This window comes from Dicentrarchus labrax, unplaced genomic scaffold, assembly GCF_905237075.1.
Source record: "Dicentrarchus labrax unplaced genomic scaffold, dlabrax2021, whole genome shotgun sequence".
Taxonomy (NCBI): Eukaryota; Metazoa; Chordata; class Actinopteri; family Moronidae; genus Dicentrarchus; species Dicentrarchus labrax.
Window position 1 is genome coordinate 26,642,860 of NW_026136711.1, and position 27,719 is coordinate 26,670,578.

A 27,719-nucleotide genomic window follows, 5' to 3' on the forward strand; every position below is an offset into this window, starting at 1 on the left:
TAGAAGTAGTTATGCAGGCAACAGCCACTTTCAGTATATTGTTAGATCATTACTACTGTTTCATTAATGTATAAGCAGCATTCTGTTGTTGTAGCTTGTTGAGGTGAAGATAATTGTATTTCTTAATTATAATTAATAATTATTATAAGGGAATTAAGGATGGAGGGAACAGCAATATTCTTTAGGGAAACGTTTAAGTTGGTTTTAGTTTTTGTATTTTTTATGTCAGGGAATCAATATGCAAAACAATTACTGCTTCATGTTTATTCAGAAGAAACATACAAAGAAAACTAATGAACTGTATGGGACATTGTAAACAAATGTGTTGTAATGATAATAATAATCAACACTTCACAAGTGTCCTGCAGGAGCCCAGTGTTTTAATCATTTTATTACTGTTTTTTTCTCAATCTATCCAGTCCATTGTTACATGAAACCCAACCTTCAAATAAATAGTATTCAACCATTGACTTCCACTTATCAAAAGTTAGCGCCTCAAAGAAAAAGAAAAACAGTGATTACACTATCAACATGATTTACAATGCAATCAGTACAACTAAAACACTACTTTGCATATTTCTACACATTGAACTGCCCCATGATCTGGAACACAGCAGAGATTAAACAGTGAAGTGGTTAATTCAACCGGTTTGGAGTGTCAAGGTGCTATATTATAAGTTGTAATCTGTTCAAATATTCAACAGTAAACATTTTAATCACAAACCTTTTTTTTTTATTTTATTTTTTTTTTTTTAAATCAAGGTTGCTTTTCTTTTTCTTTTTAGATTTTTACAATAATCTCTTCACAAGTCTGCACACCGATAGATACACACTTTGTTTTTGTTTCGTAGGTGTATGTGTTTGTATTGAATCACTGCCGGTTGGGGGAAAAAAAGGTGAGATAATGAGAAATATCTGACACAATTGAATATAAAGTGAGCATTAACTGGTATTGTCTGAGGATCTGTCAGGTCAGTGAGGGCTTAGGCAATCCAGAACAACCAGCATTTTTTTCCCTGTAGTACCAGCATTGACATTATGAAAGAACATACAGCCAAAAGGTTCATACATGGGTTAATTCATGAGGAACATTTACATTGTACTGGGAAATTAAAGGGTAGTTGCTGAAACTGAATTTGTAATTACACATTTTCAATGATCTGGGATACAGAATCTCACACACACACACACACACACACACACACACACACACACACACACACACACACACACACACACACACACACACACACACACACACACACACACACACACACACACACACACACACACAGCTTGATGCTTGGACAGTTACTAGTTATTAAAAAAATATCACTTTACAGATTGAAATTTGTTCAAATTCGGTATTTAAAATTGAAGTAGCTGAGCTACCATTTTGTTTACATTTTTGTTACCTACTAATATAATAAAGGACAGCTAATAGTGACCGCTGATGTGAGATGTGTCGTCATTGAGGGGATGTTAAGAACTGGTTACACTTGGTGACTTAGACTTTTAAGTCAAATGGTTTACAAAAAAATAATTAAATATAATCCTTTGGTAAACTGGTTCCATAGTCATTTCCTTAAAGTGATACTACATACTTGATACTAAAAAGAAACTTTGACGTTAGCGGAGTTATTTTTGCAAAAGGAATGAAATACTACTGTACAAATCTGAATACCAAACACCCTATAAAACTAGGGCCACTTTCTATCACACCGATTAAAATCTTAATTAGCAACTTCTGCCTGCAACTCAAAGAGGTCCACTGCTTGGGTGAACTAACTGATATTTAACACATTTTCTACTTTGTAAGTGTATTTACATAAACTTCATTAGTCATTTTACACAAACAGTTAGGACTGAGCATCTTCATTATTGATCTAGGATAATACTTGATTCTGGACATCTACCAGAAAATTGGCTACCATTCAGTGGGAATATTCAACAAATCATTGTTCTCTATTACACAACACATCCTACTACTCCCACTTCATTAGTAACAGTTTATAATTAGCAAGAAAAGACTTTTCAGCCTCCCTGACTGGTAAAGGAAGTGACCCTCCTTGGTCAAATAGGCTGATAATCAATACCTTGCGGACCATTTAGGGAAGGCAAAGTTTGTCAAATCAAAGCACAACTAAACCAGTTTCACCATATACACCTGCAAATGTGCAAATGTTCTCTACTTCATACAGAGAATTTAAATCAATAGTAAATGTTGAAACTTACCAAAGTGTTATAAAATGATCAAACAAATCACTGTTTGGCTCTATTATTGGCAAAAATGTTTTCTACAAAACTATTGCACATAAAAATACAACCTCTCTTAAGAACAATCACAACCGTCTTACTGCTCACATAACTGTGCAAACTAGTTCAAAGTTTCACCTCATTATAAAGTTAAGAAATCAACCTGTCAAAGTAAAAGAAATTAGCATGATTATATTGATCAAAGTTATTAAAGAAACTGCATATGTGCTACGGGAGTCAGTCCAGTCAGCTGTTAAAAAAAAAAAAAACATAAATCACCCATCCATTCATGCAGCCTTTCAATAAAATTAAAATAAAAGTTGAGTCTGAAAGACTCAAAACCATATATGTGCCTTTAATGTTGCTTTTAGATATGAAGCTTTTTATTTGAATTCAAAACGCACAAATATGGTTCCTTCCTCTAAAATTATTAATTCTAGTGCATAGACCCGACAAGGCGGCTCTTAAGTAACTACTGCACAGATTTGCAGATGTGCGTGTAGAAACTGCACTTACGCAACATAGAGCAAGTGCAGACATGACAGGGTGAGAGAGGCGTCTCTATTGTCTCCATCGCCTGATAGTGGGCTGTGCAGGGCGAACTGATTTCTGCTGAATTAGGGTGGAACTGATCATTTAGGTGAAATGCAAAACAGGGTGAGGGGGATTCACAGGTCTCTTGTGGGATAAATTAATTAATGACGAAGCAGGATAAAAACAGTTGTTACTGCATATGATAATGTGACAGAAAATAAAGATTTGTATGTCCTTCTACCAGTTCATGAGCAGCACCAGGCTGCAAGAGGAATATGTTGAAAAGTGCTTGTCTGAAATGAATATGGCTCGTCCAAGCCCACACTCCTCCTCTCATCCTGCAGCTTCTGCTCTTGTTGCATTACTCCTGCCCAAAACCTTCTGTCTCTTCTATGGCGAACATGAGCTTCTCCTTCAGCTGCTCATAGCTCTTGTAAGGAGGGAGGTCCAGACGATTAAAGCTACATGGAGAAAAGAGACAGAAACAAGATGACTCTTCAAATAAACGCATTACATTTTATGTGCAATCTCCAACATTTTTACATTCATCTCTTAACACACACAAGTGAAACAAAATACTTTAAGTATACTTATTTTCATTGAACATATAATAATAATATTTTGAAAAAAGAAATGATTTGCTTTCCTTATTGCTCAGTGTTATTTATGAAAGACTTATCTTGTGCTGCACTTATTACACATGATGCTTCATAAGAGCATCTGCCAAAATAAACACTTTGTAAACTGTATTACTCAAGGTACGACAACAATCCATTCTCACACAGTGTTACATAACTCCAAATGCCAAATTTAAAACCGACAATAAAGGAAGTCTAGTGATTGGTTGATTCAGATGTGACTAAAAGGGTTTGGTCATGAAAGTTTAATCCTCCATCAATTCGGACCAGGCATCTGGAGAAATACCTGAGGCCTCAAGACTTCTAGGTAAATAGAAGTAGAATAACTGGTCTTACCATGTGTGGCTTCGTGGAAGCCAGTTCTCTTTGCCCACTTTCTCAATGCAGAACTTTTGGGGGCCGTTGCTTCCTATATTAATCAATAAGCATAAAGAAAATTAAATCAATAAAACACTTTTGGTTGTGACATACAGTGTGTGTCTATGTGTGTATTTTGCATACCCATCAGGTCAGCAAAGCCACCCACAGGAAGACGACAGGTTCCTGTGACAAACTGCAGCAGTCTCATTCGCTTCTCATTGTCCATCTCCTTCACAAACTGTCAACAGATCATTCTGTGTTAATAGCACTTACTTTAACACAGAAACATAGTACTTTTCTTCATGTTACAGGGGATTTTTAATAATATATAACACTACTAAATTCCCACGTTTTTCTCTGCTTTATTAAGTGTTCTGACAGTCTTTGGGCCTCTCTGAAGCAAAAGCAAAGGTTTTAGTTATTAACTCAAATAAAATGAAATCCTGACACTGAACACATCAAACTAAGTCTTACACTAAACTTAATCTATAGTAAATGGAGCAAAGTGATAAGGGATGAATGAGAAATGGTGTTTTGATCTGACCAGCACTCTGAGGGTGCAACTGTATATTCCCACCTGCCAGAACCAGAGGATCTGCTTGCTACTCCGGGCATAATGCCTGTAGATTGTGTTTCTCTGCCAGTCCACCAGGTCTATCTCTTGCATCCCACACAGCATCACCTACAGGCAAGAAGGAAGCATGGTCTTTATTGTGTAAACAGCACTGACACTTTATCAAAGGACCAACACTACCCCAAACATCAAACTTTCCTGTTCTGGACAAGGTTGAAGAGAGAATCAATCTAGTTACTTCAGTACCTCTAATTCCTTAGCGTCAAAGTATTGAAGGTATTGCTGGGGCAAAACTTCATTGAAGCCCTCAAAGAATGCTTGAGTCTGCTCCTCCACACCTCTAGACAGCCTCCACTCTGCCACCAATCTGCATACAGAAATATGGAGATTAACATACTGCAGTAAAACCAAATACTGAAGGAAAGAAGAAATTTGACTAAGTATTAAATCATCAAATAAAAAGTGTAACACTTGGAGATGGAGAATGAGAAGCAAGCAGAGGATGCAGCTGTACCTGATGTATTCCTCCTTATTTTCCTCAGTTACTTGGATGTTCCCTCCATCTGGTTTCAGCTCGTGGGTAGTGACCTCCCCCAGGATCTCCTTGTCAACTGAGAAGAACATCTCCAGACCACACTCTTCTATGTTATTATCCCTGCAGGCCAGAGAGTCATGATCATTATTAACAGAGTAAAAATAACACTGGAAAGCAATCCGAGAGCACACACTAGGCTGTACACTCATCTAAAGTATTTTCATCAAGAAGAGAAATGTTTTTCTGATCTGGAGGTGCATCAAAATACACATAGTGAAAGAGAATTATCCTGATGCCAGCCATTCTTTTTTTTTTTTAATATCACAATCCTGGGAATATCACAGCATAAGGATGAACTGAAAATGAATGTGCAATTAAATGAACAATTAAATTAAAATGAAATTAAGATTAAATTAAACCCATGACCACTGAAATATAATCATTTAAATTTGCCAAGTTGCTGTAGCACCACCACTTGCCATTGATAAGTGCAAAGTGAAAATATGCTTATTCACTTTCTTACAGAGTTAGAGGAGAAGATTCATGCCACTCTTGTGTGTAAGATAAAACATTGCTTAGCTTTGTATAAAGACAGGAAAAAAGGGAGAAAACAGCTAGCCTGGCTCTATCCAACGGTAACAAAATCATCAACAAGAACCCTCACTGATAAAGTATATCTATATATATCTCGTAATGGTGTTTACATACTGCAGTTCAACAACGAAATATCCTAATATCATCATCTTCAGTATAAAAACAGTTTAGGGCAAACCACAGCCCATCCAACCTTGCATTGAACCCCATTACCACTATATTATGAACATACCCACCCACCAAATCACACATTAAGGTTTGTATCCCCAGACGTACTTGATCCAGATGAGTGAGTTGTAAAACTCTGGATCTATGGACTCCAGGTCTTTGAGAGCCAGAGGTTTGTTCAGAATACGCTTGTAGAAGGGGAGGGAGAAGCCTGTGTCGATGAATTTGCCATGGAACAATGCCTAGAGAGGAATAATGCAGGACAGTTGTTGTTATTTGAATTTCACAATGAAATATCAAAGACGATTGTATGTGATATGATTTACACAGGATCGTTATGCATTTGGCCACATAAACATGATTCATCTAGTGAGCCAAAGTAACTGTGCTATCACAATCAGTTCAAATACTGATGCCCCACTAAGTAAGTGTGTTGACAAATAATGCAGGTACCATGGCAATGAAGCGTCCTATGAACTTGAAGTACTTGAGGTGATCAGGGTTGATGTAGGAGGCAGGATTAATCTGCAGGCAGTAGTTGTCCTTGCCAGCATACTCAAACAAACAGTACATCGGGTTCAGTACTTCATGAGAGAGCAAGAAGAACCATTCCCTGAAAATACAACCACAGAAGACAAAAAAAAAACTATTAAGTGAGAGTAAGAGTTATACTAGTTGAGGGACAGGTTTTGTAAGGTAAGGGTGGTGTCAAAAACCCCAAATAACAACAAAACACACCTTGCGAGTCATACAACAAAATGCAATCGTACAAAATTCAGTTGAAATTACCTTGCCACACCTCCGTAGTCCAAGCCTTCCTCTCCAGGAAAAATGATCCACAGCCTCCGCCTCAGATCTTGAGGGTGGAAGCTCATGATCTTTGAATGCAGACCAATTATCTAATTAACACAGCTACACACCCCAAACAGAGACAATACAATACAGATAAACAGAGAACTTAAAAAAAGAAGACTATAAGAAGTATATAAAAATGATCACCTGTTGGAACGAGTCCTCAAATAAAGTCTTCCGGGTGACTGTAATCTTAATGTGCTGAGGCATCGACAATTGCTGAAGGGGGAAACAAATACTTACATTTTACACTATTTAAATGCTTTGTACACCAGTGAACATTAGGTTTTATCTTTGCACATGAGTAAATAAGATACACAAGTACTAGAGACATGAGTGCCCACAGTAGAGCAGCATTAAGATAAGGAGAGATCCAACAATCACCTTGTGGATTTTATCATGGGAGATAACAAAGCATTTCAACACCTGTTGTTCAGCACATACCTGACACCAGAACCTGAAGTATTGCACTTTGGCTTTGAAATCCCTGACATAGGTTATCTGTGGCCCATTCTCACTGTGGAAAATACCAGAAGGAAAAAAAAATTACAATGTCCATTCAACACGCACATTTATATAATATATACATATGTTGCGTGTGCTCTTTACTCACATCCATGACTTGAAATGAACAAACAAGAACTTACAGTGAGGATTTCCCTGTGCGAGGGTCAATGTAGGTTGTGGTTCGCCTGTTGTGGTCAACAAAGTAGGGGATACCATCCACAGTGAACCTCATCTCCCAACCCTCAGGAAGGGGCTTATCGTTAAGCAGCCTGAACAAAGCAAATCCAAATTAATATACATCTAACCAATTGTTATCAAAAAAAAAGATCACAATACATTGCAAGTTAAATTAAAAGAGTAATGTGCACTTATAAATAACTATATAAATAACATTTTTAAAAAAGGCCATATTATTTATGTCCGCGTAAAAACAGCAGACAACAACCCTTTGTGCATTAATATAAAAATATTAAATGATTGCCAATTTTAAATTTTGTTCAATTCACAGGAAATTTGACTGATATATATATATTAAAATCATTCTATATATATTAAGATCCAAGATCTTGGAAATATCATAATTCTGATAATCAATGACTGCCTCTATTTATTCTTTTGACAACATAATAAAGAAGTATGCCAAACTCAAATTTGCCCTCCATAGTGACATTAAACAAAGTTTAAACAATAGCAGTTTATTAATGATTCAGTGCATTCATGTTCAGTTACAATCAGTATAAGCTTTTAGTTATATTAAACTATCTACATTTTATACTTCCACACCTCCCAGGTTGTTAGCATGTGTTTGTCATTATCCACCTGTTAGTAACTCATTATGACAGTTCTGTCGCTCTGTCCTAAAGTAGATGGGAGTAATTCTCTACTTTAAGAAGGCTGTTAATTTCATTTATTCCTAAGCCTAAAAGAGGTTCCAAATATGTGTGTATCCATTCACCCCTAAAGCCGGTTAGCACTGATTTCCTATTCTGAAGCGTCACATTAGCGCCTCTTACAGATAACAAAACAGAAGTACAGCAAAGTTAGGCATAAACCTTCATACTCAGGTAAGATAAAAAGGTATGACAGTATCAAGATGCATGTTAAATGGCACACACACACACACACACACACACACACACACACACACAGGCATACACTCACCCTTGCGTCCTGGGGTCCTCCCACTGTGTCGTCCGAGTCGGGTGATGAACAAAATACACTCTGCCATTGGTGTCTGTTCTCTTCTCTGACATAAAAACAAAAAAATATTTTAAATATATAACTCAGTATCAGTTGACTACGATACATTTCTACTAACATCACAGCCATAGTCCTAGAAAACATATTTACTGTGTTGGCCTAATATTTCAGTAGCTATAGCTAAAAGAAATGCTCAGTGATATTTACCCCAACCATGTGGCAGAGGTCCCAGCGGGTCAAACTCTTTATTGGCCGTGGCAGCCAACTGGTCTTGGAGCTGAGCCAGAAAGAAAAATGGTACATATAATGATTAAGTCTAAAAAAATGTTTTTTAAAACTGCCTTGCATAGAACTGTAGTATAATTCAAAAGTATAATGAAGCAAGTGTAATTGACCTCTTATCTCTGTTGCCACTGGGTTTCAACATTTTAAAGTTCCTCGACCATGTGACTTAAAGCATGCAAGCCATAGATATCCACTATTGGGATCATAAAGGGTCATGCGCAATCAACCTCGTTTGAGCCTATTTCAGATCTGAGAGCAAAATTAGACTTCAGAAAGACTGAATACAGTGTATATGGCACACATGTAAACATATAAAGGAAATGGCAAAGACGGGGACAGTTTACAGCATAATTTCATATGCTGGGCAACCCTAAATATGGTTTTATTTTATTTTTGCAAACAACATTTGCATATTCATAAATTCTGGATGGAGTAAATGTAATTTAAAATTTAATTTAATTAAAATTTAAAAAGTAAAAACTGTGCTTCATGTGCAGTAAATGTAACAAATCCAGTAACTAAGACAGTGACTGCTCTCACCCCATAAATGAACCTCTGGTTAAACTGCTGCATGGCTCCCTGCAGCTGGCTGCGCTGGTGCTGCCACTCCTCATAGTTACGCACTGACTCCTGCGTGGGGCGTTGCCACGTAGTAGTTCGAGTTATGTGGTCGACATAATACACCCTACCCATCGGGTCCACCCTGCGCTCCCACCTACAGAAAGTAAAGAGTAAAAAGAGAGTTGACAATGTAGGACAAATGTCAGATTGTACCTGAGGGTTCTACCTGACATCCACAAGAATACCAGAGACACCAGTAGTTTTCAATCTGTTCTAGTATTTTAACTACATCACTGACATAAAACAAAAGCAGAATGTGAACAAAACAGGACACCTTGATGACTTACACAGCTGAATTTATCGAGGCTCGGCCAAGGAGGATAAGATCAGCAATACAAGTTGAAGCATAGTGCAAAGGCAACCTAATTCTGAATACTCCTCTAGGACACGCTCTAGGCTTACCTGACTCACCCTGAATCACACAAGCTACCTAGAACCTTACAATACCATCTATGAGGAGAGGCTGACCCTGACCACGGGTGATATCTCTAATCTCATCCTTCAGGGGAAATGTGGTACAGCTTGACCCTCATCACTGCAGCTATGCAGTGACAACATAATCAAGAATCCCAGGGACCCAGAATACCAACTGACTCTAGCTGCTACCTGACCTGGATGCCCACTGTTATGAAATACAAAGGACATCACTGTCATCCCTGTACGCATGTGTGGGATCCCCCCTATCTTAAAGTATGTATAAAGGACATACAAAATTCCTTCACATTATGGATGTACAGTCTAACAGAGCAGGGCAAGAAGCATGTTAGTATTCATAGTATAAAAAGATGTGTGTTGGTACCCTGTAGGCAGAGGATCAGGCTTCTCCCAGGTTGTCCTTTTTTCAATGTGATCCACATAGTACATCCGCCCATTCTGGTCCACCCTTTGCTCCCACCTTTAGAGACAATGAATGAAATGAATATAGCATAGACAAAGCAAAGGAAACAGGAATTCAACTGGAGATGCTGAAGAGCAAACAGATTATGTCAATGACAAATTCTTTAAACCTAAAATACCTGAAACCTTGCTACAGCATACAATAATTAGTAGAGGTGTGAATTGTCACTGATCTCCCGATTCGATTCGATTCCTCGATGCATCACGATGCTTCAAATAAATTTTTCTATTAAAGCCATATAGGATATTTGACTTGACCGAATGCATTAAGATACTGTATAGTTCAATAAAATACAGTTTTCTATATTACTTCATATGGTTGTTTTCATCCAAAAATACAAGTAGTAAGATATAAACAATCTTTTTTATTTAACAGTCTGAACACAGCACACACACACACACACACACACACACACACACACACACACACACACACACACACACACACACACACACACACACACACACACACACACACACACACACACACACACACACACACACACACACGTCTCCCGATCGTGTTATTGGACAGAGGGACAGTATTCAGTGTCTCAGCACTTTTCTCACCTATGATTGTGACCATGTCCAATGCTGCCGGAGTATTAGCTCCTCTGCTATTGTGTGATGTTTTTTTGCACCTTGCGATGTGGTTGTGTTTGTACGAGACTAACAGTGCATTTTTATTTACTGATGCCGCGCTCACTAAATGACCGACCTGTTGGCGATATGTATCGAGTATCCGATGAAAAAAGTCCAGTGGCTTATTGACATAACTGGGGTGTAAGGTCGCCAGGAGTTTTTAAACATAAGACACACACACACAGGTCTTTCCCGTATTCACGGTAAAACCTAAAGGCTATGTAGGCTTCGTCGTATTTCCTGGTCTTATTAGGTTTATGCCGGTTACCGTCACTTGCTGTTCTTGCCTCTGACGTCTACTCCGTTTTCCTTTTTACCCCTGTCAGAAACTTCTCCATCTCTCCTCCCCCGTCAGTCCCCCCTGCCTGTCGCGCCCCACTATTTGAGAAGTACTGGTCTAGATGAAACGGCCAAACGGGTTAGGCTACTGAGAATGTTATTTTTCATTTGAATGTTTATGCCGCGGCCGGAAAATTAACGAGCGACATCATTGCGTTATAATCGATTATGGTCGGCCACTGCATCGATGCAGCATCGTCCATGTCTGCATTGTGATGCATCGATTATTTGATTAATTTCAACACCTCTAATAATTAGTGTGTAACAGTGTAGTGTCCTGCTCTTTTACCCTGGTGGTAAGGGGCCGTTGTTCATGGGTGTGATTCTGGGAGTTGTTGTGGCCAGGGCTGCTGAGGCAGAAGTCCCTGGTTTGGGGCCACTTGCGGTCTGTGAAGAACCTGCTGTCGCTGCTCCTGTGCCTGAGTCATCCGGCTGATTTGAACACCCACTTGCCGACGCCTGAGAGGAGCCATCGGAAGCTGGGCCTTCACTCAGCTCACTAGGGGAGGAACTGCTAGAAGAGGCTGGGGAGAGTGTGAAGAATGCTTAAAGTCTGTGAATGAATTTGCAGTCATTACACACAGTGGACACCATTTTGTATATGAGAGAAAATCCATGGTATGTGACAATGTGAAATGACTGGTATGTCAAATTGTATGTGAGGTAATGTTATATTGTACAGTCTTTGATGTCTTGTGCTTTTCTTACTTGGTGAGGCTGCTGGTCTGCGAGGTGTAGCAGGAGGAGGTCGGGCTGGTCTGGGAGGACGCGAGGCGTTGGAGCCCCCTGGAGATCGTGAAGGAGAATCCTTACCATTGACAGCATGACCATTAGTTACAATAACCCATTCTTCTGAGTCACTGGAGGGAGATGTGTCTCTGCTTGACCTGGGGATCAAAGTATTTACTTAAGTTATTCTCCATGTTTACAATAAGTATTTGAATATAATATGAGATATGCCTTTGTTTCACCAAAACCCTAATCTAAGATTTACACAAAAAAAGCATGTATAGGCCTATAAATAAAAGTATACTAAACCTGTTGCCAGTGTCTCCATTTTGTCTCGAGTTTCCATTTGGAACAGTAGCTGGAATGACAAGTGACATAATTTATATAAAATAATGTTACTGCAACAGCTCATCCTGGCATTTACTCAATAGGGGAAACTCAAGTTTTGATCCCAATATATCCGTTGATATTGGTTATGTAATGTAAACACACGTAAACATAAACAACCACTTTTGATAAGCATCCCTTAAATTTGAGTATTAAAAGAATTGTATGGAAAGGTATGTACTAATAAGAAAATTTTACATCTCAAAAATAAACTTGCCAATGTTCTCTGGTGAATTAATGTGGCACAGGCAATAGATCTTTTTTTTACAGCAGCCATTTTGACAAGAAATAGTATGGTAAACACAGGTGTAACCAATGATACTAATTAACGCTCTGTTCCCTTTAGTATGGCTGAGCTTTTCCCGTGAGCCAACATTCACAACAGCAGTCCCCTGACTCTGTTTGATCTGAATGGAACAGAATCTTAATTAGTATGATTGTGTTTAACCTACTATTTCATGTCAAAATGGCTGCTGTGAAAAAGGTCTAATACCTGTTTGCGCTACAATTATTCCTTACATAACAGCTGACATATATGTACAGTGATCTGTATATATCTGTGATAAGCTAAGATGCCATCTGCGGTTGAATTTGGCACATCTGTGCATCAAATTGTTACCGTGGTCGACCTAGTGTAGCGGCTTAGTGCCTGTGTGTTGTTCCTTACCAGGTTCTCTCTCTGCCGAGGCGAAGGTTTCTGGGTCTACCTGCATGCCGTCCAGACAGACAGACAGGTCACCGACAACATCCTGGGGGTCTCTGTCAGAGCACAGCTGCAGTGTCTGCACCACCTCACATACTGGGGAGGACACAGAACATAGTGTCAAAAAATGTATTATCTGCAAGACTGAAAACACACCTCAAGTAAACTCATCACACAAACAACCACATTGACTCATCAAAAGGAAATTAAAATAGAGGTGCTAAGACTGCACTAAAAAGAAGAAGAAAAAAATCACCCACTAAATGTATGTACTTTTCCAACTGGAAAAAAATCAAGAGATCAAAATTAAGAGACATTTTCTCACTGGCCCTTCATATTGATCTCATCCTCAAGGTATTTGATTTCGTTGTTAGCCCTGCTAGTAAGAGTATGTGGCTCTAAAGATGGCATTGTCAGTCATTCTTTCAGCTCAACCACTTTAGGCACATGGCGAGCAACAACCACCACGGCCTCGAGGGGCTGCTGGTAAGGTTTTTACAATCTTGTTTACTATTGCCAAAAGAAAAGCCAGCAGCTATATAGAATATAGACCAGACTGTTATGTCACATGGTTTGCACATGCTGACCAGGTCTGAGGGGACCCATTGTATTAGGTTGTAAATACACTCAAAGCAAGCAGAAGCTTACGTGAGGCCTATATCCCAGAAAAAGAAAACCTAGTGAGTAGTGTCCATGTTGGTTGTTAAGCTTTTTAAAGCTCAATAAAACATTCTCATAACACACATTTACAGATATGCACTATTACACAACAAGAGTGCACAGTGTCTACAGCGCACGCAACACCTGCCAAAGATAATATGCTGCTACACAGACATAAAGAGAGACAAAAAGTAATACCAAAAGTGAGATTACATGGGATACAACTTCTTATTATCTTGAAATAAATAAGCCATGTGTGGGAGCTTTGTCCTGAATACCTCATAATATTCTGTGGGAATCAGCCCCGGGAGAAATGACAAATAACAGTATCAGCAAACTCAATTTCAATTCAATTACATTACATTTTATTTGTATAGCACCAAATCATAACAGAAGTTTGAGTCTCAGGACACTTTTCAAATAGAATATGTCTAGACTGTACCAAATAAATGAATAAAATTAAGGAACAGACTGCTATAATGAGATCACAGTTGTCTTATGCCAGTAAATGGAAAAGTGAGAAGAACGTTTGAGATGTAATATTTTTGAAAGAAAACAGAAGATTACCATTTTGGAGACAGAAAGACTCACATTTCAAGTCGTTAGCCTTAAGGGTCTCACTGATCTCCAGTGTGGCCATTCCCAACAGGATGTCTGCTTTCAGTGTCTGGTGGCTCCAAACACGAAACACCAGCTTGCTGACCGGAGTCACAATTCTGTGGGACAGTGAGAAAATGACAAGATACAAGTCAACACGAGAGAAAAAGATTAAGGATGATCTCCACTAATGCTGAATAGATTCACAGTTGACTAATCAGCTGTGAGAGAATAAATCAATTTCTTTTTCTTGACTTTGGAGCAAGTCCACTGTATCTCATCACATCAGTTTTATTTTTTATTATCCAATTCATCGTTCAAGTCATTCATGAAAATGAATTCCAAGAATTTGCCGATTAATGGTTCAATCTAAGTAATTGCTTTCTAATTTTGACATCGCTGCAGTTGAATATGGTTTTACAACATACAAACAACTTTATGAACTCACACGCTATTTTCATGCAGATTCAATATTTGTTCAGAATATATCCTCCAAGTATTTAAATTAACATTTTTAACACCATCCCCAAATTGTGTTATTATTTCATTAATAATATTGCTATTATCAAATAGCCCAGCAACCAGTAATCAATCAGCTACTTCCGCTTCCTCTCCTATGACAAACACAACAATCATACTCACACTGTGAGAGCCTGCTTCCATTTGGGACTGTGTGTGTTATTGCATTTCTCAGTCCTCTTTGACTGGCCATCCACGGCTACCTCAACGTACGGACTGGGACCAAACCAATTCTTTTTGTTTTCCTTCAGCTTGGCTGAAAGCACTAGAAAAGGGAAAATGCGGTTTATCAGAAGTCACATTTGGTAAAGATGCTACAAACTGCTAATACCATTAACCTATGCATATAAAATCACCACTTCCTGTTGCCTCCCAGTGCTGAATGCGTCAACAGTCACTAACATTTTAGGCATTTTTGTTAATACAGAGCATGTAAATTCCTAAACCTGAAATCCAACAATACTGAACATTACAAATGTCTTAACTTATCAAATCTGTGTTCTATTTTTTTGTTGATAGACAAGCTTACGTGTGTTGTAACAAGAACTTACCTGTGACTTGTAATTGGGCCTTCATGGTTCATCCATAACACTGCAGCCTGGTTTGGCTACACTGAAAGGACCTGCAGCAACAGCAAGCAGTGACATCAGATGTAAACATGGGACACTACGCAGGTAACCTACTTAAATAGTGATTAGGCTATTAGGTTGCTACAGTGAGTGGAAAATATAGCCTGGCTTTAAATATAAAGGCGAGTATAGATTGGGGAGGCTATTTAACTAATTCAGGGGGGGGAGTATGTATGATCATTTCAGGTACCTGGAAATATTACAAGAGTATGTTTGTAGTAATGTTAAATTAAAGAACTTTTATCTCCACAATAACAGCTAAACTAAATATTTCAGGCAAATAAGCTTTATAGTATGACATTAAACTGCAGAAACTTTGCCCACATTTTAACATGACTGTATATAGTCATACAGTAACAGGCAATAACACCGTCAAACCATACTTATACATTATCATTTAACAACTATAAACAGTAACACACTGCTGTTTCTATCAAACGGGGAACAATGTGGAATTTAATAGTGTTAGTGTTTAAACATACAAACTATACTAAAACCCACATTACCCAGTGTCATGGTTTAGTTGATCTTAGCTATCTTAAGAAACCACCGAGTACCTTCCAAAAGGGAAAATCACATTAAGTCTCACTAAACCTACTTTGCTAATCTTTGACAACATCCTTAGACAAGATAAGAAGGTAGTTTCAAAGCTAGAAAAGAGGGAGGGAATATAATTTATCAGGATGATGGTGAGTACATCAGACAGTGAGATAATGTTTACCAAGGGGCGACGTGTTTCCCTGCTATCCGCAACATGAAGGCAGTAACCCTTACAACTGTAGCTTATTAGCTGTATTCACCAGTTAGCAGGGAGGTTAGCCGACATGAGATTTGTTGTCAAGACAACTTCAAACACTTTCGCAGAACAACGCTTCCCACTGTTAAATCTCTGAGGCGTATTATTGGCTATAATGTCCCTGTTTTTTTTGTGTGTGTGTGTGTGAATTATTTATAGAAACGGAGAAGTTCCACCACCTGGAGCAACTTTGTTCGCCGACGTCCTGAACACCGAGGCTTAGTTAGCTAACCGTGCTTTAACTATCGTCAGTAATGCTAACACCGCCCGGCTCCCCGGCGCTGCTCCGGTGGTTCAGTCGAGGTAATCGCACACTTGTCACTCCCGAGACAGACTAAATGATCGTACCTGAAAGAAGCGGATGATACAGGGCCACACGGACTTCAGTTTTCAGCTGAAGCTAGATTGTTGACAGATAGCAGCCATCAGCGCAGACCTGTGTTCCGTTAGACAGAACTAGACCAGAATTTCCGGTACGATATTTTCAAAATAAAAGGGTATGTCTACAATAGCCAAGTGTTTACTGATGTTTTTAGGGTTTTTTTTTTTTTTTTGCACAAATACTGTTCCACACTGTAATTATAATTAAGTGAAGTTTGATTAAGTTTGCTCTGTTGCCATGGACATGAATCAGTCTGACCTGACTGTCTCGTGGATTTGACTAGCTGTTATAAATTGTATCCATGGCACTTTTTAGGACAAGGTTGAAAGCTCTGGAAGAGCTATTGAATGTTCTCTTTTGTTTGTATCACCTATATTCATGATTTGTAATTGCTAGTTGCTAGTTTTTTTGCTGCATATATGTCACAAAAATTGTATGGTCTTTAAAACAGCTTAGTACAGTTATTTTTTTTAAATGAAATCCCCAAAGTCTGCATGAAGAAATTAGCCTTTCTCATTTGTTTCCACTCTTACTGTTGCTTTCCGTGTGTGTATATGTTATTTTCAGTGTGCGAAGTACAGGATGGCTTTTGGGGGAGCTCACTTTTTGTACTGCAGGGAGTGGACTGACCGTGACGCACTGTATGCTGACTACAAAACAAAGAAATTAATAATAGCGACTCGGCTCGCAGACTGACTGGTACTAGGAAAGTTTATTTTATGTGTATTTTCTTATCTGAAGTTAATAATATTGTGCTGCCATGCTTCAGTGGAGATGCAGTATCTCTATTAAAGTGAATTAGTGATGAATCACAAATCATAAATCAATAGTAGCCCAAGTTTACACATAATCCATGACGATGGAGATATATAAAAATAAAAATGCCCACAACATTTCATAAATCATGTTTTCAGGGCAGCCCAGCTCCCCCTGGCTCCCCTGTAGTTTACACTCTGGTTATTTTATCTTTTCTTTTTGCAATTACTTTAAATTAAACTAAATTAAATTCACTATCTAGTAACTATTTTATTAGCAGGAGCAGCAGTAGTAGCAGCACTAAGTAGGATTATTTTTAATTCTTTACACTTTTATTTTGAAGTCTAAAACGGCATGACGTTGAAAACTGATACTGACGTCACCATAACACAAACGTATTTTATTTAATTATAAAATAAAGAGCACTAACCTTCCCTTGAATTGTGTGTTACCAGGCAGTGTGGAAGCTGGCGGTATTCCTACACCGTGTGTGTAATACAGAAACACAATCACGATAACATCAACACTTACATTGATAATGATAAACGTCGCTATGGGAGACGCCATTTTTCTTGGCACGCCCACTCCTGTCGTCCTCGAGCTGTTCAGTCTCGTGATAGCCGTGTGTGTAAACGCCATGTTATTCAGATAGCTAACATAAACACAAAACACTTATAATAATCCCAGCCGCCGTTGAAGATGCTGTCTCGTCTACTGAAGGAGCACCAGGCCAAGCAAAGCGAGCGGAAGGAGCTGCAGGGTGAGTGACTGGATGAGCAGATAGCTGGTTAGCCGTCGTGCTAACGGATGCTAAAAACAAAGCTGATGGGAGAGAGAGTGAGAAGGCCCCACAGACGGCGCGCCACAGTATTGATGATCTGTTTGTCCGTGTTGATGTTTTTACTTGCACAGAGAGACGCAGACGTGAGGCTATCTCTGCAGCCACCTGTCTCACAGAAGCCCTGGTAGACCACCTCAATGTCGGGTATGAACATTGAGCTTTATGCCTACTGCTGGTTTTCTTTCTTTCCTGAGTTGTAGCAGACGTCCTGTGGTTATATTTCATAGTTTGCGAGCATTAGGTAGTAAAAGTTATAGTTAGATTATTGTGTGAAACATCTGCCACCCGAAACAGAAACCAGCACTTACATTCAGTTTGATCTATAGCTGTGTGAGTCAATGCAATAGCCTACAGGTAGCTTTAATTATATGTTATTTAGGCCTGCAACTAACGATTGTTTTCATTATTAATTCATCTTCCAGTTATTTTTTTAATCACTCATATGGTCTGTAAAACGTCAGGTTAAAAAAAAGCCAATTTCATAAAACCTCAGATGACATTTTCAGATGTCTTGTTTACTCTGATTTAAAACAAGCAAACGCAGCAAATCCTCGACAGTGCTTTTATGATCAATCAGTTATTAAAATAGTTGGCAATTCATCTTCTGATTGAATAACAACTAATCACTTTAATGTTATGTGGGCTGTGCAAACGATTAATTAATTAATCTGCCACTTGTTGGATGCTTGGTATAATCAATATGTAAGAATATTGTGAAAAATGCCAAACCTAATGTGATGTCTTCAAATTATCTCCAACCAACAATCCAAAACCTAAATAATAATTAACAGAAAGGGCAGTAAATATCATTTTGCTTGACAAATAACTTTAATTCACAAAAATGTTGAAGGTTATTTTTCATTTAATAGACAAATCATTTTAGTGCTTCATTATATGCCATTGTTATAGATCATTAGTGTTGCTACTGAGTATCACATTTTACAGTGTTTATAGTTAATTTTGCCCAGTGCTGTGCTGTATTCCTGCTCCTGTACAAGGCATATGAATTCTTCTGCATTATAAACATGTCCCTTGAAGTCCGTATAGATTGTCTACTCTACATATTATGGTTCCCTACCATATTTCAGCTCCACCCACTTCCCTCTGAGCCAGTAAAATAAATTAATCCATTTTAGCAGGGCAGAATTTGCCTCATGTGTGAGTGTGACACAATAATAAATAGTACCTTAAGACTGTTAACATTGTTAAAGTTGTGGCGAAACCAAGACAATCAGCTTAAAGAACAAGAGTGGGATGCAAAGCCCATTGTTGTGCTGTTCCTTTTTTTAAGAGAAGATTATGACCCGAATAAATCCATTTGGTAAGATTTAGTCTAGAATCTTAGAGAATGTTTTATAAATTTAGAAATGAGTGACTATCAAGTACAAATTCACTCTCACCTGCCACAGTGGATATATAATACACTACATAATGCTTTATTTTTGAATGTATGAACTATTCTGGAGCACTTCTCATTGTTGTTTCCTGTTTTTAGCGTTGCCCAGGCATACGTCAACCAACGTAAGCTCGACCATGAGGTGAAGACTCTCCAAGTGCAGGCGAGCCAGTTCTCCAAACAAACTGCTCAGTGGATCAGTATGGTGGAGGGTTTCAATCAGGCCCTAAAGGTAGGATACACTGTATGAGTGAGAAATTTATCAAAAAACACAGCCTTTCTGTCATCTGCTTACATACAATATCAGCTTTGTTTAACCTTTCACATTTGATACGCCTACAGCTGTCAAATCAATAGGTGCCCTTACTTTTTACTGTAATATGCCAAGTTAGACTCTGTTAAACTCTGATGCAAAATGGTGCCGTCCTAGCGGGAGCCTGTTGTAGTAGCTCTGTAGTAGTAAACTGGAACTCACAGGCCATCTACAAGAAGGGCCTGAGTCGGCTTTACTTCCTGAGGAGGCTCAGGTCCTTCAATGTCTGCAACAGGATGTTGCAGATGTTTTATCAGTCTGTTGTGGCGAGCACCATCTTCTTTGCTGCGGTGTCCTGGGGTGCGGGCATCAAGGCAAAGGACGCCAACAGACTGAATAAACTCATCAAGAAGGCCGAGTCTGTTGTTGGCACTAAGCTTGCCACCCTGGAGGAGGTGGTGGAGGAGAAGATGCTAGCAAAACTGCTGGCAATCATGGACAATCCCTCCCACCCCCTCCACACAACACTGGACAAGCTTAAGAGCAGCTTCAGCAACAGACTCATTCAACCAAGAATGGAACGATACAGACAATCGTTCCTCCCCACTGCAATAAGACTTTATAACTCATCTGCCTCTGTCAGACCCACAATTGCAGAACTGGACTCAATCATGTTGATATTATATATCATATTTATACAATATGTTATTATTATATTAATAATAATTATATTGTTATTATTATATTACAATATATAATATATTATTTATTGTATGTATATCTTTCTTGTATAGTCAAGTATCTATTATACATATGCTATATATCATATCATATCTCGTGTGTATATATGTCTACATATTATATATATATATATGTGTATATATATTATTACTATATTATTAATATTATTTCTATTATTATTATTATATACTGTTATTAACAATAACACTACCTTACTACCTTCATATCATCAGTACTATTACCACCATCTTGCAACTACAACTTCTTTTCACCTTATCTATCTATTCATCTTTTTTATTTTTTCTACCTCAGTACTTTATTCTATTGTTGTATTTTATTCTGTTGTATTTTATTCTATTTAAATGTACATGGCTGCTATGACGACCCAATTTCCCTTCGGGGATTAATGAAGTCTATCTAATCTAATCTAATTAAGGAGATGGAAAAAAGGATTTAAGGGCTAGATCTGAGTGGATTTGACAGGTGGTAAAAGCAATTCATGAATAAGTTTGCAATTATGCAGCTTATATCATCTTCACAGCGTGAAAGGATTCCTGGAAACATTTCATGCTTTCCTGTTGCTTGTCCCAATGATAGTTAGATCAGTGGTTCTCAACCTTTTTAGAGTCGCGACCCCCAGAATAATCAGGTAATAATGTTTTAATAGGCCTAAAAACAATAATATTTATAAATACATTCTCATATTATGGAAGAAACTGGGCATGATGAGTATATGGCCTATATTATACTGTGTTGTCATTAAAGGGATGACATCATTGCCTCCTGTCTCTCATTCTGCGCTGCTTGCCACAGTATGTTATTTTATTTTATTCTCCACAACCATTTGGCAACCCCCAGGTAGAGAACCACTGAGTTAGATTGGTAGATGTACACTGTGGTGATACTAATTCTGTTTCTGCACTTTCTTTCAAACAGGAAATTGGGGATGTGGAGAACTGGGCCCGCAGCATTGAGATGGACATGAGGACCACTGCCACAGCTCTGGAGTACGTACACAAGGGTCAACTTCAGTCTGCTTCCTCATAAACTTCATGGCTGGATGATTACAGCTGAAACTTAATACACTGGAGCGAAGCAGAAATCCAGTTGACTCCTATCAGCAAAGACGCAAGCAGCAGTGACTTTGCTCGCATTCCTCTCTGAGTGGGCTAATGCTGATGGTTACTTTGTTCAGAGAAATGTTGAAAGTTTGTTGCATTTGACAGTTAATTCCACGCCTGCATCACTGCTTAAGTTCTTGTGTGAGCAACAATATCAAAGAGTGCAAGCACACAATGATGCTGGAGTTGTTCAAAGATCAAGCTTGTGTATGAAATAAGTCTAACATCTATTTATTTAGTAGTGACGTCAGTTAACATTTTGGTAATTGAATACTGGGGGGGTTGTCTCGGTAAGGATTTTCGAAGGTGTCACATGTAAAAACTTAGTTCACCTGCTTGTAATAGCTTTAAGAGGGTACAGACAAATTGACACCTGTGTCCTTGTCTGTCGTATTTCCTAAACGTTTTATAGCAAGGCTTCTTTTCAGCACCTTTTGCCTGAGTTATGTAGGTCTGTATTTATGAATTATATGTATGGTGATAATGACGATGATTGAGTTTTGTTTTCATTTATTGGTGAAACATTATTTTTAATAAAGCACAAGAAATGCACTGGTGTTTTTTCCTTATGTCAAAAGGCTAAATGAGTTTAATTGCCCACTTGTGTGTGAGAATGGCTTCATGAGAATAAATGACAAAAAAGGACAAGGGAAAATTTGCATGAAGAACCTCATTTTCAAAAGGGAAGTTTCAATCAATGGCAGGTTAAACTTTAATGTTAAATAAACAATGAAGTGAAAGTTCAGTCAGGACTGTCTGACATTCACAAATGTTTAAGGAAAGTGTTTACTTGTTGGGGGTCAAGGATTGGTTTTGGATTGCATTACTAAATTACTTGTTACTAAATTGCGAGGCAGAAGGCCAGAAGACAAAGTAGTAATGTTAGATATCCAAGGTCATACAAATTAGGATTCAAGGTTTTGCAACAGAACTGCTGGTAAACCACTAAATACAATAACTGGATAAATACTTGCTGGGCTAGTGTGATTGGACAATTCATGGAATGTGTGACGTGAAGGAAAGTTACGTCACAACGCACAAGGCTGTTGAATGCAGTCATGTAGAAGTGTTTGGTAACCAATTACATTTTCAATTAACTTAGTAATAAACCAGTGTCAGGAACCAGTTGGTAACACACTTTATTCTCCAGTTTGGACTTCACATGGCATAGGAATTTGCCTGTTTTATGTAAAAGAGTCTTCATGCTCATTGTCTCAATGTAAAAATCTATCTTTATCTAAGTCAAGATCTTGATAGAAATAGCCACAGGGGAAGTTTAAAGTGTATAGTTTTCTTTAATGGAGGGTGCAATTGTGAAGCAAGTCACATTTAACATTTTTCAATATTGCACCAGAGTTTTGTTGAAATAGTACATTGATAAGCCACAACACAATGTACAGTACAATGGCCACTTCTTGTGTACTGTCCACACCTCTGTGCTTTGAGCTGACTGCATAGCAGATATAGACAACCAGGTACAGAGTACAATGCATATATTGTTTACGCTTTAAAACTGATATAATAGGTCCGTGAACCGAATGAGCCGATGAGATTATACGCATGTTTTTGAGTGTGTACAAGGCTTTTAACATCTGGGATTATTGTAAGTTTGTTTTAACACTCTTAAAACATAAAGTTCTTATCATGCCCTGGAAACCAGCAGGTTCTGGAAAAGGAGAGAACCTGATGTGATTTTAAAATTAGATTGTGTACTCTGGGTGTAAACTGGAATATGAAAAACAAAAAAAAAAAGTTCACATTGTGCACAGTAAATTCTCAGTATTCTGAAATTCCCACCACTTTTTTTTTCTTAAACACACACACACTTGCACAAACCTAGTGGTTACAGATTGGGGATTACCAATTGCGGACTTATCTTAAGGGATAAACCACAGGGATAAAGCCTTTCTCTGACCAGCCTCTCTGAGTTAAGACTGAAGAATAATCAGTAAGGGAAAGGGAAGAGGACGGATAACTTGTGGAGATCCATCCACTTCTCAAAAAGAGGAAAAGGTAGGATAATATAATTTTAATATAATTATATCTCACCATTGCATTACAACACTTTTTCTTTCTTGCATGTTCAAGGTCTTTTACTCATTAACCTCTAATATTTGTATGGTTCAATTTAATTAGTGTAATAATTGGTTTAAATATTTATAATGAAATCTTACATCAAACTGTAATTCACATATTAAGTTTGACTAGTTTTACCAGTTCAAATTATATTGATTTATCTGATTGGTATTCTGGTGTATTACTCAATTTATGTGAAACTAAATGACATTTTCTAAACCTGAGTTGTAATTTTACAGGATCCTTGATGTTTTAATTATTGTTCTCATGCCAACAGCAACAGTAAAGGTTCTGTATCTGGTTTAAGTTTGCAGGCAATTTTGATATCATGGGTAACATGATCCACTGAAGTATCTTTTACTTTTGTTTTTCTCACTAATAATCCAGAAAAACTAATTGGTTTGCAGCATTGAGTAGCTTAAGCAGCTCTGTCACGGGCATTCAATTTATGCTTCAAAACAATGCACCCCCACTCGGGTCACCCTCCCTCACAAATGCCTTTCTTTCTTTCTTTTTTCCATAAGAGTATTATCCACATATTTCTCATGTGCCCAAAGCAGTTCTGTATTACAAGCGCCTCTATGAAGGCCCTCAGTGAACAAACTCATTGTGTCCCAGAAGTTATCAAAAATGCTTCAATGAAACCTAAAATATTGTGAAATCGAGTAGGGCTTTGGGGATTCTTGAAATAAGTCTCAAATGAGGTGTATTTCTACTTTTAATTCCATTCCTTAAAAATCGGATTTGGCAGTCCGCCATGTCAGTACCTAGTAACACTTGCTCAACATGTTTTTTCAGCAAGAACTAAGTCCTCCAGGTGACCAAAACCCCACTTCTAATCCTGGAAGCAGCATGGATACACAGTTTGTCTTGGACCTTTTAGGGTAAGAAAACCCAATGCTACACTGCATTTTGGGCAGTATTTTCGCCAGCTGTAGCTTAACCTTTGAACTGTCCAAACTTAAAGATCCTGAATATTTTATGAAAGTCAAATCCCTTCTTCTTATCAAAACTTCTTCTCTCTGTTCTCGTTTTAGGGAAAATGTCTGGTTGTGTGTCAGTGCTACCTTTGTGGTGTTATGGATTATCGCGTGGCTGTACAGAGACAGCCTGGAGATTGAGAATATGAATGAAAAGTATGTCTTTGTGACCGGCTGTGACACTGGGTTTGGAAACCTGCTGTGTAAGAAGCTCGATCGCAAAGGTTTCCGCGTGCTGGCTGGCTGTCTTACAGAAAAGGGAGCCGATGACCTGAAGAGGGCAACGGGGCCTTATTTGAAGACTGTCCTGCTGGATGTGACCAATCAGGACAGCATCGAGAAAGCCATGGAGTGGACCAAGAAGGAGGTTGGCGATACAGGTGAGAGATGATGTTATTATGCATTATTTGAATATAAGATGACTCAGTTAATCAAATTTCTCTAACAAAAACTGTTCTCCCAACTTTTTTCTTTCATTTCCCTTTCAGGACTTTGGGGTATAGTGAACAATGCTGGACGCTCACTACCCATGGGCCCTTCAGAGTGGATGAAGGTGGAGGATTTCCACAGCACGCTGAAAGTCAATATGAATGGGGTGATTGGCATGACGATGACCTTCCTGCCGCTCATCAAAAAGGCTCATGGTCGTATTGTAAATGTAGCTTCGGTGCTGGGCAGGGTGGCTGCAAACGGAGGTGGATACTGCATCAGCAAGTTTGCAGTGGAGTCTTTCTCTGACTGCCTCAGGTGAGACTTACACAGCCCCATCAACATTAGATAAGAATGTACCGTAACAGCCTGCATGCTTGATTAAACACAAAGAAAATATTTTGTAGCGCTAGTTAGAAAGACCTATATTCTAATTATGAGGATAAATAGTCATTAAAGTTATAATCTTCATATCTTCATTCCCCCGTGAGGGAGATTTGGTTTGCAGACAGGGTTTTATATTAAACATTTTGAGCAAGCAACAGCACACAATTAGAGCAATAAACCACATTCCAGCCTCAAGATATGCCAGGCAGGCAAATACTGGCTGATGAGACCAGACAGGGTCTTTTTCTCACTGCTTCTAAATGAATTGCTGTACTTACCATAAACCAATAGCCTTACTGCAGTTTACTAGATATACTATTGAGTTTTCATTACCTACACTCAAGGAACTATTTTACAATATTAAAGTTTCATGAAAAAGGTTGCAGCCGCTGTCACAAACCTGTTTTCAAGTTTTGTTAGTTATTAAAAAATCTATGAATTGCTGTGTTCGGTGTTATTCTACATCACTTTTCCTTTTTCAGGAGAGATATAAGCTACTTTGGAATCAATGTGTGCATCATTGAGCCAGGGTTTTTCAAGACTGCAGTGACAAGCCTCGACCCCCTCGAGAGGGAGCTGCATCGACTGTGGAACCAGCTCAGCCCTGAAGTACAAGCCAGCTATGGAGACAAGTACCTTGATAAGTGTAAGTAGACTGCAAATCTCTGTTTGGACTCATATATGAGTAAGCATCACTCCACTGGTTTATTTGTATTTGTTTTATGTTTTGTGATTTTGATCACATTCACAATCTCTGTTTAAAACACACATTTTAAAGGTCCAGTGTAACACTTGGGAGGCTTTGTTGTGATATTTACCTTAGAATGAGTGGGTCGCCTTCCATGGAGTCCTAGATAGAGGCGTTTGTGGGCCCCATAGTTACTCCTTCGTACTTGGAGGGGGAGGGTGAAACAAGGGAGTTGCAATCTGCAACTGCACCGCTAGATGCCAATAAATCCTACACACTGGCCCTTTAAGAGTCTAAAAATCTTATTCTTACACTGGAAGTTATGTTACTTTTGAATTGAGCTCAGTTACAATGAAATGTGAGTGTCTGCTAATCTTTCATGAAAATGTCCCGTTTTGTAACAAATGCCAAAACTTTAGTGCATTTTCTGTATTCGTTTATAAAAATCACATTGCAGTTATTTCCTGAAAACAAGCTGTTCGGCTGCACCTGAAGGCAACATTCAGTCAATCAAAAATACTGTCACATACATCAACAATCCTAAAAAAGATATACATTAGGAAATACATACAATTAAGGTTGCAGGACAGTGTGAAAATGCATGTTCATGGGGTGCCCGGTTAGCTCAGTGGCCCAGGGTTCAACTCCAACCTGTGGCCCTTTGCTGCGCGTCATCCCCTCTCTCTACCCCCCTTTTCTGTCTACCTTCACCTGTCACTATCCATAAAAGGCCCCAAAAAATTATGACTTACTTATTATTTTGCCTTTAAAATATCATGAATTTCCTCATTATACAACACATACATATAGAGGTGAAGTAAACGAGTTAAATTATTACATTTTATGCACAAAATGTATTTTACATTTATTCTCATTTTCAGACATCAAGATCCAACGTTTGATCATGAATGCGATCTGCGACTCTGACCTCACCAAGGTGACCAACTGCATGGAACACGCTCTGACCGCTGCCTACCCACGCACCAGATACAGTGCCGGCTGGGATGCCAAGTTTCTCTGGATCCCTCTCTCTTACATGCCTTCCTGTGTAGTTGATATTGGGCTGAAGCTGGTGCTGCCTCGTCCTTCAAAGAGCGTGTAACTCATGATGACTTTGAAGGAATGTCATCAGAGTTATCAACCTTTTTATGTAATTGTGTGTCGTTTTGATGCAGTACAGAGGTTGGCTCAAAGAAATTAATCCTTTGCCTTTTAAAATACCCGTATTCCTTATCTACATTGGCCATGCAATGATCTGATGTTGCAGTTATTATATTTATATGTGCATAATCTGCCATGTAAAAGTATTTTTACTTGTCTGCATGAGACAGTTAGGCAATATGAAAGAATGAAACTGTATTATATAATTCACTGTATTATTATTGTTTGTTAACACATTGCTGTGCCTTTTGACACTGTTCATTAATATGGATGCTGTTAACCATCAGAGGATAAATAAACAGGATTTTACTATCAAGAAATAGTGTTTCTCAGAATGCAACAATCAGCTTATTGCGGACACAAATAAAAGAAATACCATTAAAAAAATGTCTATACTCTGGGTTATAGTGATGTGCAGCCACATCTTGGCTGTATATATTTATATGCTGCATTAATGAACAATAATAAAACACAGTAGTTTGTGGT

General features: G+C 38.3%; 3 protein-coding genes across 3 annotated transcripts; 2 read left to right on the forward strand and 1 right to left on the reverse strand.

Moving 5' to 3' along the window:
* Window positions 1-363: 363 nt before the first annotated feature.
* On the reverse strand, window positions 364-16,505 carry itcha (itchy E3 ubiquitin protein ligase a). The gene is made up of 24 exons (XM_051414574.1): window positions 16,371-16,505; window positions 15,149-15,219; window positions 14,721-14,862; window positions 14,073-14,197; window positions 12,786-12,917; window positions 12,041-12,089; window positions 11,711-11,889; window positions 11,292-11,526; window positions 9,924-10,019; window positions 9,044-9,218; window positions 8,426-8,495; window positions 8,180-8,264; window positions 7,159-7,287; window positions 6,956-7,028; window positions 6,659-6,730; window positions 6,449-6,537; window positions 6,113-6,272; window positions 5,768-5,901; window positions 4,877-5,017; window positions 4,609-4,729; window positions 4,366-4,470; window positions 3,930-4,026; window positions 3,765-3,837; window positions 364-3,251 (listed from the first exon to the last, which is right to left on the reverse strand). Exons 2-24 carry the CDS (start codon window positions 15,171-15,173, stop codon window positions 3,152-3,154), a joined length of 2,607 nt encoding a protein of 868 aa, XP_051270534.1. The 5' UTR covers window positions 15,174-15,219; window positions 16,371-16,505; the 3' UTR covers window positions 364-3,151.
* Window positions 16,506-17,721: 1,216 nt separating this feature from the next.
* bloc1s1 (biogenesis of lysosomal organelles complex-1, subunit 1) lies at window positions 17,722-22,064 on the forward strand. The gene is made up of 4 exons (XM_051414575.1): window positions 17,722-17,920; window positions 18,073-18,145; window positions 19,497-19,629; window positions 21,328-22,064. The coding sequence occupies exons 1-4, from the start codon at window positions 17,860-17,862 to the stop codon at window positions 21,436-21,438; spliced, it is 378 nt and encodes a 125-aa protein (XP_051270535.1). The 5' UTR covers window positions 17,722-17,859; the 3' UTR covers window positions 21,439-22,064.
* A 1,346-nt stretch (window positions 22,065-23,410) lies between these two features.
* rdh5 (retinol dehydrogenase 5 (11-cis/9-cis)) lies at window positions 23,411-27,549 on the forward strand. Its single transcript, XM_051415828.1, has 6 exons — window positions 23,411-23,525; window positions 24,387-24,472; window positions 24,626-24,948; window positions 25,057-25,315; window positions 25,867-26,030; window positions 26,954-27,549. The coding sequence occupies exons 2-6, from the start codon at window positions 24,441-24,443 to the stop codon at window positions 27,172-27,174; spliced, it is 999 nt and encodes a 332-aa protein (XP_051271788.1). The 5' UTR covers window positions 23,411-23,525; window positions 24,387-24,440; the 3' UTR covers window positions 27,175-27,549.
* The last annotated feature ends 170 nt before the right edge of the window (window positions 27,550-27,719 follow it).

Excerpts from the sequence above, each read along its gene's own strand:
- bloc1s1 (XM_051414575.1), top strand. The coding sequence starts at position 17,860 with ATGCTGTCTCGTCTACTGAAGGAGCACCAGGCCAAGCAAAGCGAGCGG. Across the intron at positions 18,146-19,496 it reads GTAGACCACCTCAATGTCGG|CGTTGCCCAGGCATACGTCA; the intron begins GTATGAACATTG and ends TCCTGTTTTTAG. Across the intron at positions 19,630-21,327 it reads GTTTCAATCAGGCCCTAAAG|GAAATTGGGGATGTGGAGAA; the intron begins GTAGGATACACT and ends TCTTTCAAACAG.
- itcha (XM_051414574.1), bottom strand. The coding sequence starts at position 15,173 with ATGAAGGCCCAATTACAAGTCACAG. Across the intron at positions 9,219-9,923 it reads CCTGATCCTCTGCCTACAGG|GTGGGAGCGCAGGGTGGACC; the intron begins GTACCAACACAC and ends TACTTTCTGTAG. Across the intron at positions 6,538-6,658 it reads TTGAGGACTCGTTCCAACAG|ATCATGAGCTTCCACCCTCA; the intron begins GTGATCATTTTT and ends CTGCATTCAAAG.
- rdh5 (XM_051415828.1), top strand. The coding sequence starts at position 24,441 with ATGGATACACAGTTTGTCTTGGACCTTTTAGG. Across the intron at positions 24,473-24,625 it reads TTTGTCTTGGACCTTTTAGG|GGAAAATGTCTGGTTGTGTG; the intron begins GTAAGAAAACCC and ends TTCTCGTTTTAG. Across the intron at positions 25,316-25,866 it reads TCTTTCTCTGACTGCCTCAG|GAGAGATATAAGCTACTTTG; the intron begins GTGAGACTTACA and ends TTCCTTTTTCAG.